The 11,896-nt window shown below is 41.3% G+C and overlaps 1 protein-coding gene across 1 annotated transcript; it reads right to left on the bottom strand.

Moving 5' to 3' along the window:
- Positions 1-1,635: 1,635 nt before the first annotated feature.
- On the bottom strand, positions 1,636-8,925 carry LOC117545403. The gene is made up of 5 exons (XM_034215161.1): positions 8,809-8,925; positions 7,794-8,711; positions 7,271-7,650; positions 2,382-2,557; positions 1,636-2,288 (listed from the first exon to the last, which is right to left on the bottom strand). Exons 1-5 carry the CDS (start codon positions 8,923-8,925, stop codon positions 1,636-1,638), a joined length of 2,244 nt encoding a protein of 747 aa, XP_034071052.1.
- Between the last annotated feature and the right edge of the window lie 2,971 nt (positions 8,926-11,896).

Genomic DNA, 11,896 nt, shown 5'->3' with positions numbered 1-11,896 from the left:
AAAGAAGCCTTATGCTACATACTGTAGGCTCAGTGTGATTTCCAACAACATCATGATAGCTAAAGGGAGTGAAAATCTCAAGAGAACGCCTACTGTATATGATCCTCACTTCCTTTTCCCAGGATGCCACAGTATTGCATGCCATCGTCTATATGTTCCCTTCACTGCAGATAATCCGAGCTGCATGTATGTGCAATTAAATGTGCACATTAATTATGGGCTCAGAACAGTCTCATAATACACACATGCACACAAGGATTCACACTTGTATTTCATGATCCGCAAAAGGATTCACACTTGTGTTTTTCAATGCACACACAAATGTGTTCCGTTTCATAAACGTACATGTAAATAAAATCCAAATACAGAAAAAAGTTTTACATATGTATTTTTGATCCTCACATATTTGTTTTCCGTTTAAATTGCCTGAACCTGCAAACACAAACCGCTTTCTGTGCACGGATCGCTGTGTATTCGTTTGAGACTACCCTGACGGTCAGCCGATTCGTACATGTAATTTTTTCTATCTATAGCCAATTAGATGTCTCCTCCAGTCTAAGCCAATCACATGAGCGCGCCCCCACGAGGGTATGATTTATTGCGTTCATGACACACAGGGCCGGCCCTGACCAATTTGCCGCCCTAGGCGAGATTTTAGATGGCGCCCCCCCCCCCCCCCCCAAAAAAAAAAAAATTCCAATGTTAATAAAATCACACAGAAGCTGTATATGTTTTTTGGGAGATTTTTTTATTTTAACACAAATACAACATTAAAACCTATAATTGCAGTCAGCAGCCTCGCCAACACACCAGTGCTTTCTAAAGGCCTATTCACACATGGCCCCTCCACTTGCTCCCTGCTGAGGTCAGACAGGGCAACAAGTTGCTCCTCTGCTGACAGGCACACAATCCACCTGTACTGATATACAGTCCGTGAGAGACTAATTGCCTCACCTTAAGAGCTGGATGTGTAAGAAGTACAACCCAGAAACATTTACTAATTTAAAACAAAAGCTGCTTTGCTGAACACTTAAATATACTACTTCTGGGTACCGAAATATTTGCTATCAATCACTTCAGTCTTGGTTAAAAGCAAGATTTAGCCAAAATCCAACCATTAAAATACTACAGGCCTCAATCTCACACCTCAACACCTTACCTTAGCCTGACTCTCCTTGCCTTTCTTGAAGCAAAATGATCTATGACATCATCATAAGACAGCTGTTTTAAGACCACATGGTTGATGCTTATGATGGATAGTCCACTGAGACGTTCTTGTCCCATAGAAGCTCTCAGGTAAGTTTTGACCAGTTTGAGCTTTGAGAAGCTTCTTTCAGCAGCAGCCACTGTAACAGGAAGAGTGGCAGAGATTATCAGAGCAACCCACAAATTGGGGTACATTTCTGTCAGCTTCTTCTCATGAAGGAAGGTCAATAGTTCCATGTTTGTCATCTTCTTTGATGGCAAATGTGGAACATTTTGCATTTCTGCAGCAAGTTCCCTGACATCAATGTCTGGTTGTTCATCATGGGTCAGAGCAGAGCTCAGGGTTTGACAGTGCTTTGGCAGTTCTTCGTTTGATGTGGTGGGAAAGTTGATGAGCACTCCAAACTTGTCATTTACCTCTTCAAGGTGCTAAAATCTCTCATCAAGTGAAGAGAGGGCTGTATCCACAACCACATTAAAAAATGTGATTTCCATTTTTGTAAGTGCATCATCAATAGGCTCATCTGGAGACTCATAACCAAATTGCCGTTTTGTGGATCTCAACCGCTTTTGTTTGAGAACAGACTCCACGTTCATCTCCTCACACATCTCCTTTGCAGTTGTCTGCGCATCAGAAAATCCAGTCCTTCTGTAGCAGGTGAGGGAATCTCCTGTTTTCTTCAGCAGGTCGACAGCGACATCTAACTGCATGGAGGGTGACTGCATCAGTTTGCTCACATGCTGGATCTTGTAGAGGATGTCATACCATATGGTTGTGCAAATGATAAAACGGTAAGATCCAATCTCCTCAGCCAAAGACTGGGCTTCAACTCTCACCACAGGGTCTGCAGTTGTTTCCCTCACCTCCAGAAGAGCCTCTCTGATTTGCCCAGCCTGGTACATTACTGCCTCAACGCTTTTTATCCTGCTTTCCCATCTGGTCTCTGACCACGATTTCCGGGTTGTTTTGACATGTTTCAGCAGGATGTCCCATCTATGCGTGGAGGCAGAGAAGAGTTTGTACAACTTTGTTAAATAGCCAAAGTAGCCTATAGCATCTGGTGAGCTCTTTGCAGCATCAGCTACCACCAGATTTAAGGTGTGAGCACCACAAGGGACAAAAAAAGCTATTGGGTTCTGCTGAAGCAACCTAGCCTGAACACCTTTATTCTTACCCTTCATGTTGGCACCGTTGTCATACGACTGTCCTCTGCAGTCCTCAAAGGGGATGTTAAGGTCCTCCAGCCTTTTGAGAATGAGCAATGTCAAACGTTCCCCTGTTGACTGCTCTGCCACAAGAAAGCCCAGGAAATGTTCTTTAACCTGTGGTTTGTCTTCTAGCGATACTATCCTGACAATAACAGAGAGTTGTTCTTTATGACTCAGATCAGGAGTGCAATCCAAAATGATGGAGAAATACTTACACGTTTTTATCTCTTCCACAATTGTGTCCAGTATTTTAGAGCTGATTGAGTCAATCAGTTCATTTTGAATTATTTTGCCCATATAATGTGTGTGACTGCCAGCTCCACTTGCCACCCTACCAACATGCTGCTTTATGACTGGATCGAATTTGCCCATAAGCTCCACTTCTTTTAAAAAGTTGCCATTGTCTGGTTGGTTTAATGTGTCTGTGGACCCCCTCAGAGCCAGGTTTCTCTCTGCTAAGGACTGAATTATTACCACGAATCGGGTGAGAACGTCGCGCCACCTATTTCTCTCAGCCTGAGCAAGGGCCATCTCTTGCATATCTATTGTAAGCCCCCTGGCAAGACGGACGTCTAACTCCTTCCATGTTGCCATGTTTGTGTTGTGCTCCTTGCTTTCTTCATGTACCTTGAGCAAGTGACTTGCATTTTTCCAGTCCTTTAGTCCTTCCCTATTGAGTATGTAATTTCTCTGTGAAAACATTTTGCAGCAGAAGCAGTGCAAGCTATCATTCTTTTTTGAATACATCAACCAGCTTATTTGGATTTTTTCTCCGTTGATTAAGACTCTGTTAAAATAGTCTTGCTGACACCTTCTCCCGTCTTTTTGTTTGGGAAAAATAAAACTAGGTTTCATTTGATATGGTCCACTCTGAACAAACTCTGTCCTGTCATTATCAGTAAGAACAGATGGCCAGTCGGCAGGGTCTATTGGTGAAGCCTTTATCCCTGATGCTGTATCACTTGGCTCTGCTGAGGTGGAGGGGACAGGAGCACTTGATGCTGTATCACTGGGCTCTGCTGAGGTGGAGGGGACAGGAGCGCTTGATGCTGTATCACTGGGCTCTGCTGAGGTGGAGGGGACAGGAGCGCTTGATGCTGTATCACTGGGCTCTGCTGAGGTGGAGGGGACAGGAGCGCTTGATGCTGTATCACTGGGCTCTGCTGAGGTGGAGGGGACAGGAGCGCTTGATGCTGTATCACTGGGCTCTGCTGAGGTGGAGGGGACAGGAGCGCTTGATGCTGTATCACTGGGCTCTGCTGAGGTGGAAGGGACAGGAGCGCTTGATGCTGCAGGGCTGGGCTCTGCTGAGGTGATATGAGGCCCAAAAAATGTCAATAGTGCATCTGGAGAGAGAAGAGAAGTATATGTGACCATCAAGAGATGTATTATATTTGCTAGACCAAATTATATTATAGAAATCAGAAAACAGGAGCAGCTCACAAAATAATTAGAATATCATGGAATATATTGCCTCCATGTAGAATTGATGCATTTATCTCTGCAAAAGGAGCCCCGACCAAGTACTGAGTACATATTTGAATAAACTTTTCAGAAGATCGAAATATCTGTATTATAAATCCTTATCTAATATTATACTAGATACAGGATTATTGATTTTCATGATCTGTAAGCTGTATTAATCACAATTAAAACAAAAAAGGTTTTAAATATTTCACTTCATGCATAATGAATCTAGAATATATGATTAATTTGTTTTATTAAATTAAAGAAAAACAGTTCTATTATATAGTTATTCTTTTAGATGCACCTGCATATTCTGCGACTTACCAGATGGCAAAGAAGCAGCTACATACATTGTAATATAGCATATTAAAGATAAAGGCTAAGGTATGCAGTATTTACAGTAGTGACAAGCAATATCAGTATTGTCATACTGATATTTTGTACAAACTGTAAAGTCCACTGAGACAAATGTAACATTTGTGATATTGGGCTATATAAATAAACATTGATTGATTGATTGATTTTAACACTGATGTAAACGTTACACTATTGATTATTGAACATACTTTAGACAGCATAAACTGTAAGGCAATACAATTAAAGGCCTACAACTATAAATTATTGAGGGGATGTAAAAGGAATAGCATTTTAATGACTATCATTATTAGCCTATTACTACAAGCAGGGCAAACATTGGCTCACCTCAACAGATATAGTAGATGATATATAGCAGGTGATGTAACTCTTTCCAAATGTCCCTGAATTTAAGGTGGGAGTAACGGTAATAATTGACGTTAACTCTAAATGTAACTATTGATTAGCAAACAAACGACCTTGCTATCGTCTAAAAGTAAGCTAGCAAGTTAAAACTGTTGCATCAACGGTAACTACAATCAATTTTTTGACTTTGTTTAATCATCATCACATTAACGTTACTGTACCTTTGTCTTTCTCCCGTCTGTCCTCCTCCTCTTTTCTTTTCTTTCTTCCCTGGGCGCCAGATAACTTTGTTCTTTTCGACATGCTAATTACCGTCTTTGTTTTCTTCCCCCGAGTCACAGCAGGTCAAAGGCGGCGGGTCAAGTGTCAGTCAGTGACACTTGACCCGCCCCCCTCGCTCCTTGAGGACATAAACAGCCTGCGGGGCTGGGGCAGTTCAATTTACCTGAATTAGGGGGGGGGGGGCCATAGTGCAGTGCTCTGTACGCAATATAGACGTAGTTCTGTTAAGATAAGATAATAAGATGTACTTTGTTGATCCAAAATCGGGAAATTGTTTTATTTAAAAAAATAATAATCACAATTACATTATTTATTTTTTTAATAAATATATATATTTCCCCCAATTTTCAGCGCCCCCCTGGCTTGATGCGCCCTTAGCATTCGCCTATACTGCCTATGCCAAGGGCCGGCCCTGAGCACTTCATATACGCATTTTGCGCTGTCGGGTCAGCTCGCTAAACAGAGGGCGGAGCTTCAGGTGATCATGCAGAGCTGCGTGTCTCCGTCAGACTCAGCAGCTGATCTGATCTCTCTCTCGCGTCCGGTTATACTTCACTCGCGTTTATGTCCATATCGATCAGATCCAGCCTCCTGATGGGCCTTTATAGAGAGCACCGATCAAACTATTAAGAGTGAATATCGGCCGATAATGACCGGCGGGCAGGGGCGGCGGGTACTGTAGGCTAGGGAAGGCTAAGCCTTCCCAAATATTTTTGTCACATCCTAGTAAAATAAAAATATCATGTATAATGTTTGTGTCTTTGACATTAGCGCTGCTATGCAGCCACCTGTGCCATGTTCTACGAAGCCAGTTCAACAGATCCTGGATATGTTCGAGTTATCTTAACTAACCCTAACAAACGAGATTTCGCTAAGCGGTCCTACGCATGGTCCTACGACGCTGGTTATCAACTCGGTAAATCAAGCCAGGGTTTCTCTTTCCAGCTGAGAGCGCGTTCAAGTGAAAGGGGCGGGGTTAGCAACAGGGTCATTTTTTTTATAGGGTGCCATTTGGACTTCACAAGTTGGGTGAAATAAATAGTTGATTTACCTACTTTTTAATGTTCTATTCTATAAAGGACATATCTAATTTGCTAAAAAACATTTTGGTCAAGCTCAGGCACCTAAATCTTTATATATATAGATATATTAACAACACGTGACACCCAGGATATGTCCACCCTGTTAAGGACATACACATAACTGCTTAAATGAGTTTTCAGTGCATTCTTACAATTAAAGTGACTTTTTAACAAGAGTTGTATGTCCCTAACTAATTAGATATATATTTCATACCTAATTAGTTTTAAGTAGTATATATTGAGAAAAACAAGTGTAGATGATGACAACGTGGCATATTTTTCCACTGTTTTTCATGAGAAAACTTAAATACAATAAGAATTACTAAAAGTTTCTAGAATATATAATCAACCTCTCTCATTTCTTTATAAAAGTACAAATATACACTTGATATTTGATATTTTCATTAAACTATGCTAGAAAAATACCAACATAACAGGGTGGACATACGTCTAACAGGGTGGACACCAGTGGAAGTCCGTCAGGGCCTTCAGGACCTTCTCTCCAGGCCCTATCATTTTAAAGTGTAATTTTTGGTTAAAATATTACAGTATTAATTCTATTGTTAAAACAATCTTTTATATTAAATTATTAAAATTGTTTGAATATATCAAATCGTTTTGGTTTGATATACCCACTAATTGGAGCTGGAGCTGCAACTTTGTGTATCTGCCTTTGCTTCTTCATAAGGCTATCTCCGTCCCAAAGGTCTGCTGTGTCTGTGGTTGCAGGGTTTTCTTATAGAATGTGTACTTTAGAGTAGCAACAAATATTAACAGAATTAAAAAAATATATCAGAATTTGATTTGGGGTCTTTGGTACACCCCTAGGACCTGTGAGCAAGTCTGTGTGATGTCATAATATTTTCCAGCTGTGGGGCACGTAGGCTATTGCCCTATGTTGGAGACTGAGGAAAATGGCAGCTAATGAAGAAGACAGTAATTTGCTTCATAATTCATTTATTCAGCAGAATTTCTAATAAAAAAAATCACAGAAAAAGAAAGGCCAACACCAAAACTTGGAGGGCTCAAACAGGTAGGCAAAGGCTTTATGAGGCACTTTGCTGAGGCCAACTATAATCATGCTCGTTTTTTGCCACCACCAGTGGCTTGTGGAACACCACTGGGTTTGGTAGCCTGAACACCTTAACCAAGAGCTCTGATCATCGTGCATAACTTCGAGTACATTTTTAGTTTACATAAAGTTATTTTCTAGGTACTTCCATGTAAGCTTCTCAAGTTGGACTGAGCGCTTGTTGAGTGCCTTTGGCTCTGGTATAAGACAGAGAAGTTGTTCCTCTGCATACCAGCTGACATCTTCACGTGGTCTTGGCCAGAAGTATTTGTTTACTCCATTTCTATGCATGCACTTCACTTGAATGCTATCGCCCTCCACGTCCATGATGATGCCAGGGTACACATCATCGTCATACTTAATGACGCACCACCCTCCAATGTGTGTGCTGTCAACTGCCGCTGGTCGCCATGGGGTCTCTTCATTCTGATTTGGGGGGGTCACAGGAACTCCATTCACAGTAGCTACTTTCAGGTCGAAGCAGGCACAATCCAGTGGACCATCCTGCCTCTGACAGAAACAACTGATGTCCCTGTACTTGATATGCCCAGGTAAGACGCTGATCACCTGGTGCATCCTCATTGTGCCCTTAATAGGTGTCAGAGCAGGGACCTGAGGTGAAAAGAGAGGATATACAGTAGTATGAGATATAATATTCAAAATATTTGGCCAATAACAATAACTATCAACGTATAGAGAGCCTCAAAATACTTGACTACTGTGAATGTTTTTGCAGGGGTACGGGGCATCTTTACCTCTGTTTTTGCTTCAACTTCCTCTTCACTGACAAAGAAGAGCTCCACTGTTGATTCCAGTCTCTTGAGTTTTTTGAAAAGAGTGATGGCATCTGGAACATCTTCCCCCAAGCGCACAATTCGGTCCGCTGACCGCTTCAATGTCCCTCCGATGCCATCTGGAGCTCCTTTGCCATGGCTGGCCTCAAAGAAATTCCAGGTCAGTTCTTTGAAACCAAGCCTGAATGGCTCAGTGGAGAGAAAGTAAAAGTTTCCCTTTTGCTTGTACTGGGTTGCCGGGCCATCACTGTAGAAGTGAAGCCTTTCCACCTTTGGACACTTGGTCTTCACCATCTCCAGGACAGGCTCCAGGTGGGCCCAGATCGCTGGTGGGTCATGTCGTCGTGAGGATGAGATTGAACAGAATGACAGTGGTGTCTGTTCAGTGGTGTACAGTACACCAGTGTGCAGCGTTGCCTGTTGATGGGACCCTCCAAAATGCACAGACTGGATCTCGTTGTGATATTTGCAAGAGTAATTTTCGCTGAAATCGATGTGGATTAAGCACTCGTTGGCTTGGAGGCTTTCCCGTAGCTGTCTGTAAGCACTGTATTGCCACCTGATGTTAAAAAGGTGCTTACGGAATTTGAATAGATTCTCTTGAAATTTGCTGACCAGGTCTGATTCAGTGCTCTGGACCTCTTTTTTAAGCGTAATGGTCTTCCTCTCTTCCTCACCTGTCCTTTCAGTAGACCATTGTACAACTTGTACAATTTCCTCTGTGGCTGATTTCAGGGTTGGGTGAGTGGTGAGGCGGCACTCTACACAATCACCATAGGCGCACGCTTTCATTTCTGTGGCACAGACAGTGCGGTCAACCATCTCCTCAATATTCTTGGAGATGACAATCCCATGGCTGTAGAGGGTGTCAGCCATGAACTGGAGGTTTTCATGGGTTTTACACTGGCACGTGGCCCGATCAGCATCAGTAGGGGCCACGACCCAAAATGGCCGACATGCACAAAAAAGACAGTACGTTGTCTGAGTTTTCGGATCCAAATTTCCTGTGAAGGTTCTTGAGTGTGTCAGAAAGCAGTCGCTTCTGCATCTTCTTCTTCCTCACTGTGATGGTCTGCTTGCGCCCAGTTGTCATACGACTCACGTCATCACGAAGAAAGAAGGTATGGATACTGGCTTTACTTTCTAGACTCCTTGAACTCTTCTTCCTCTGAAAAGTATTAAGGTCTGCATCCCTGTCCAACATCCCCCTCTTCTTGGAGAATCCAAGAGCCCTGAATGCAAATGACTGCAGTCTGTACTTTTTTAATAGCCTACCACATGTCACTTTGGCTATTGTTTGCTTCACCCTTTCTCTTCTTGAGGCTTTGTATGTTTGAGCTATGTCCGCAACTAGGGCAGACTGAAAAATAAGGCTCTTACGAACATGTGGAGAAACCCTCTGATCATGTAGCATCCTATTCACCAATGCACGTGGGGATGAGGAGCTTTTCTTACACCGTAAAAATCTTTTTTTATACTTTTCTTTGTTTCTTATCTCTCTATCCAGCTTGGCCTTTAAAAAGGCTAGCTCCTGTTGGAGTCTTCTCCTTCCATTTCTTGCCCTCTTTTCCCCTTGAAGGCGCTGCCTAAACACAAACACACACACAGCGAAAGCAAACATAATAAGTCCTTATAAACAGCTCAAAAAGTGTTAAAAACTGTGTATTGTGTTCCATATGCCGAGTACATTTCCTATAAACTTGCACTAACCTTAAAGGCCCTGGTTCTGGTTCTGACTGACTCTCGGGAGTTGCAGAGGAAGTGCTGAGGGAATCCCTGGCTCTGGAAACGTTGGCCCTCGCGGCTTTCTTTGCCTCCCTCCATTTCTTCCTTTTTGCCCTTTTCTCCCTCTCATAGACCTCATTAATACCCATCTTTATGCCTTTCTCTCTGTCCCTCCTCCATTTCTCTCTCTCTTTTTCAAGGTATTGCTGTCTTCTCTCTGGGTCAGCATCACGGCGTGCTCTGTAGTACCGCTGTGATTCAGCTGCACTTATCGGGGGTGCCATTCCTATACAAATGCATACCATTACTTTAAGTACTATACCTATAATCCTTGTGTACATAATATACTAGATAATATACCCATCAGTGTTTCCCTAGGATTTTTTGCAGCAGTTTGTGTTGTGCCTATAGATCTAATGGTGGTGATAATTTATTATATTATAAAAACATTATTATAATATTATAATAGTAATATAATAATATAACAATAAATAATATAATATTAATATAATATTAACAAATGTTGTAATAAGTAAACAATACTTACATGTCCACCCTGTTAGGATGTTGTCCACCCTGTTAGTTGAATAAGCCTAACAGGGTGGACACTAACAGGGTGGACATTTTGAGCAAAAGTTAGCCTTTACCCTGCCTGTGTTAGCATATTTGCTAGCATGACCTTGGATACTTTATGAGGAATCAATCACTTTTTAAAGGAACTTTTTTAAATAATAGAATTCGATTAATATCCTTCATACTTAGGCCTAACAGGTTGGACATGTTATGTTCAAACACATCAAACAAAATTGACAGAAACATCCAAATCAGTTGTAAGAGCAGTAGAAACCCACACAGCTTACCTCAGTTGAATTTCCCGCCTCTGGTGTCATTTAATTTCATAGGTGTGATGTCACTGAGAAATATGTATTTTTCTTAAAGGGACAGATACACAGCTCAACAGGGTGGACAGCGACCCTCGGGGACAAACATTAAACCTTTTTTTTTTTTTTACAATTTGAATAAAAACATTATTTGATTAGATAGATTTTGACAAGTTAAATAAAATAATAATAACATATTTATAAATTAATTTAGTTTTTAATAGCTATATTTTAGATCTAAGTTGAATGACCAGCAGTGGGGACATGGAAAAACTCCTCGATATCCCTTTAACCAATGCTTTTAAAATGAAAAAAAAAACTTAGATGTGCATATCATTGTATTAATAATAAATTAACAATTGAACACACATTAAAAACAAAATGTAATTAGTATTTGTCCAGATTTAGACAAAAAACAACATATTTTGTACTGGGGACACCAAAGGCACCACATAAAAAAAATGACCCAACATTTGACCAATCACAAACAAGTGTACTGACAGCGCAGCGTCATACTTCAATAATGAAAAGTAAACTAATATTAGACAAATATGAACTTTAAACATCCATTACTTAAACATATAATCCAGGATACAAGCCACATAGTTGCACCTGCAAGGTGAATATAGAACAACTGGTTAAAAAATAAATAAACTAGGCCTACCGAGTGTTTGAAAGCGTATACACAGTTTTATGATATCACTGCCCCATCTAAGACACGAGTGGATCTGACTTTAATTACATTTGACTCGAGTGTTTCGTCAACTTAATGTGTTGCTTAAAATAATACTTCTGCATACAGTATGTGACACTGTGAGTGTTGCACGGCCAGATACGGCTGGAGAAGCTGACTCAGATAGGGAAATATACGACATATTATGATATTATATGATCGATGATCTGATTGATGATGTGATATCAGTGTGATATGAATGATAAGTGCGACACGTCGGCGTCTTCTCTGCAACGGCAGTTTAAACTGTATTTCCTTTATCCTGTAATATGACTTGATAGATTTAAACTCTGCACACTGAGCTCTGATTGGTCAGCAGGCGGTGCTTTCACTGAGTTGATCTATTTTCTATAGACGCTGGAGGCGGGCAGCGCCAGGTAAAAAAATGATTTAGCCTTCCCAAACCTGAGCCTCACGCGCCGCCTATGCCGGCGGGGCTCCCCCCCATCATGCCCGGCGCCGGGGGAGGGCCAGGCCCTCCCATTTGACATTCTTGCCCTCCCCCAATAAACACGATTTTTATTATTTATAAAAATTAGGAAAAAAAATGTTAAATTTTTTTTTAATAAATAAACTGTGAACTTTTATGCTACGATGTATGTGATGTCAGATAGTAACTAAAACAAAAATAATCGCAGGCTACGTCAAATAAATTCATGTGTCTGTTGTGATTTGCGATTCGTCCACATTTAGACCAATCACAGCGTCACACTCTGCCGCCTATT

This window comes from Gymnodraco acuticeps, unplaced genomic scaffold (genome assembly GCF_902827175.1).
Source record: "Gymnodraco acuticeps unplaced genomic scaffold, fGymAcu1.1, whole genome shotgun sequence".
Classification (NCBI taxonomy): Eukaryota; Metazoa; Chordata; class Actinopteri; order Perciformes; family Bathydraconidae; genus Gymnodraco; species Gymnodraco acuticeps.
Note: the sequence above shows the minus strand (reverse complement) of the source record. Positions and strands in the feature narration are given on the sequence as shown.

Excerpts from the sequence above, each read along its gene's own strand:
- LOC117545403 (XM_034215161.1), bottom strand. The coding sequence starts at position 8,925 with ATGACAACTGGGCGCAAGCAGACCATCACAGTGAGGAAGAAGAAGATG. Across the intron at positions 7,651-7,793 it reads AAGTTGAAGCAAAAACAGAG|GTCCCTGCTCTGACACCTAT; the intron begins GTAAAGATGCCC and ends TTTTCACCTCAG. Across the intron at positions 2,558-7,270 it reads CCACGTGAAGATGTCAGCTG|GATAGTATCGCTAGAAGACA; the intron begins GTATGCAGAGGA and ends TGTTATTGTCAG.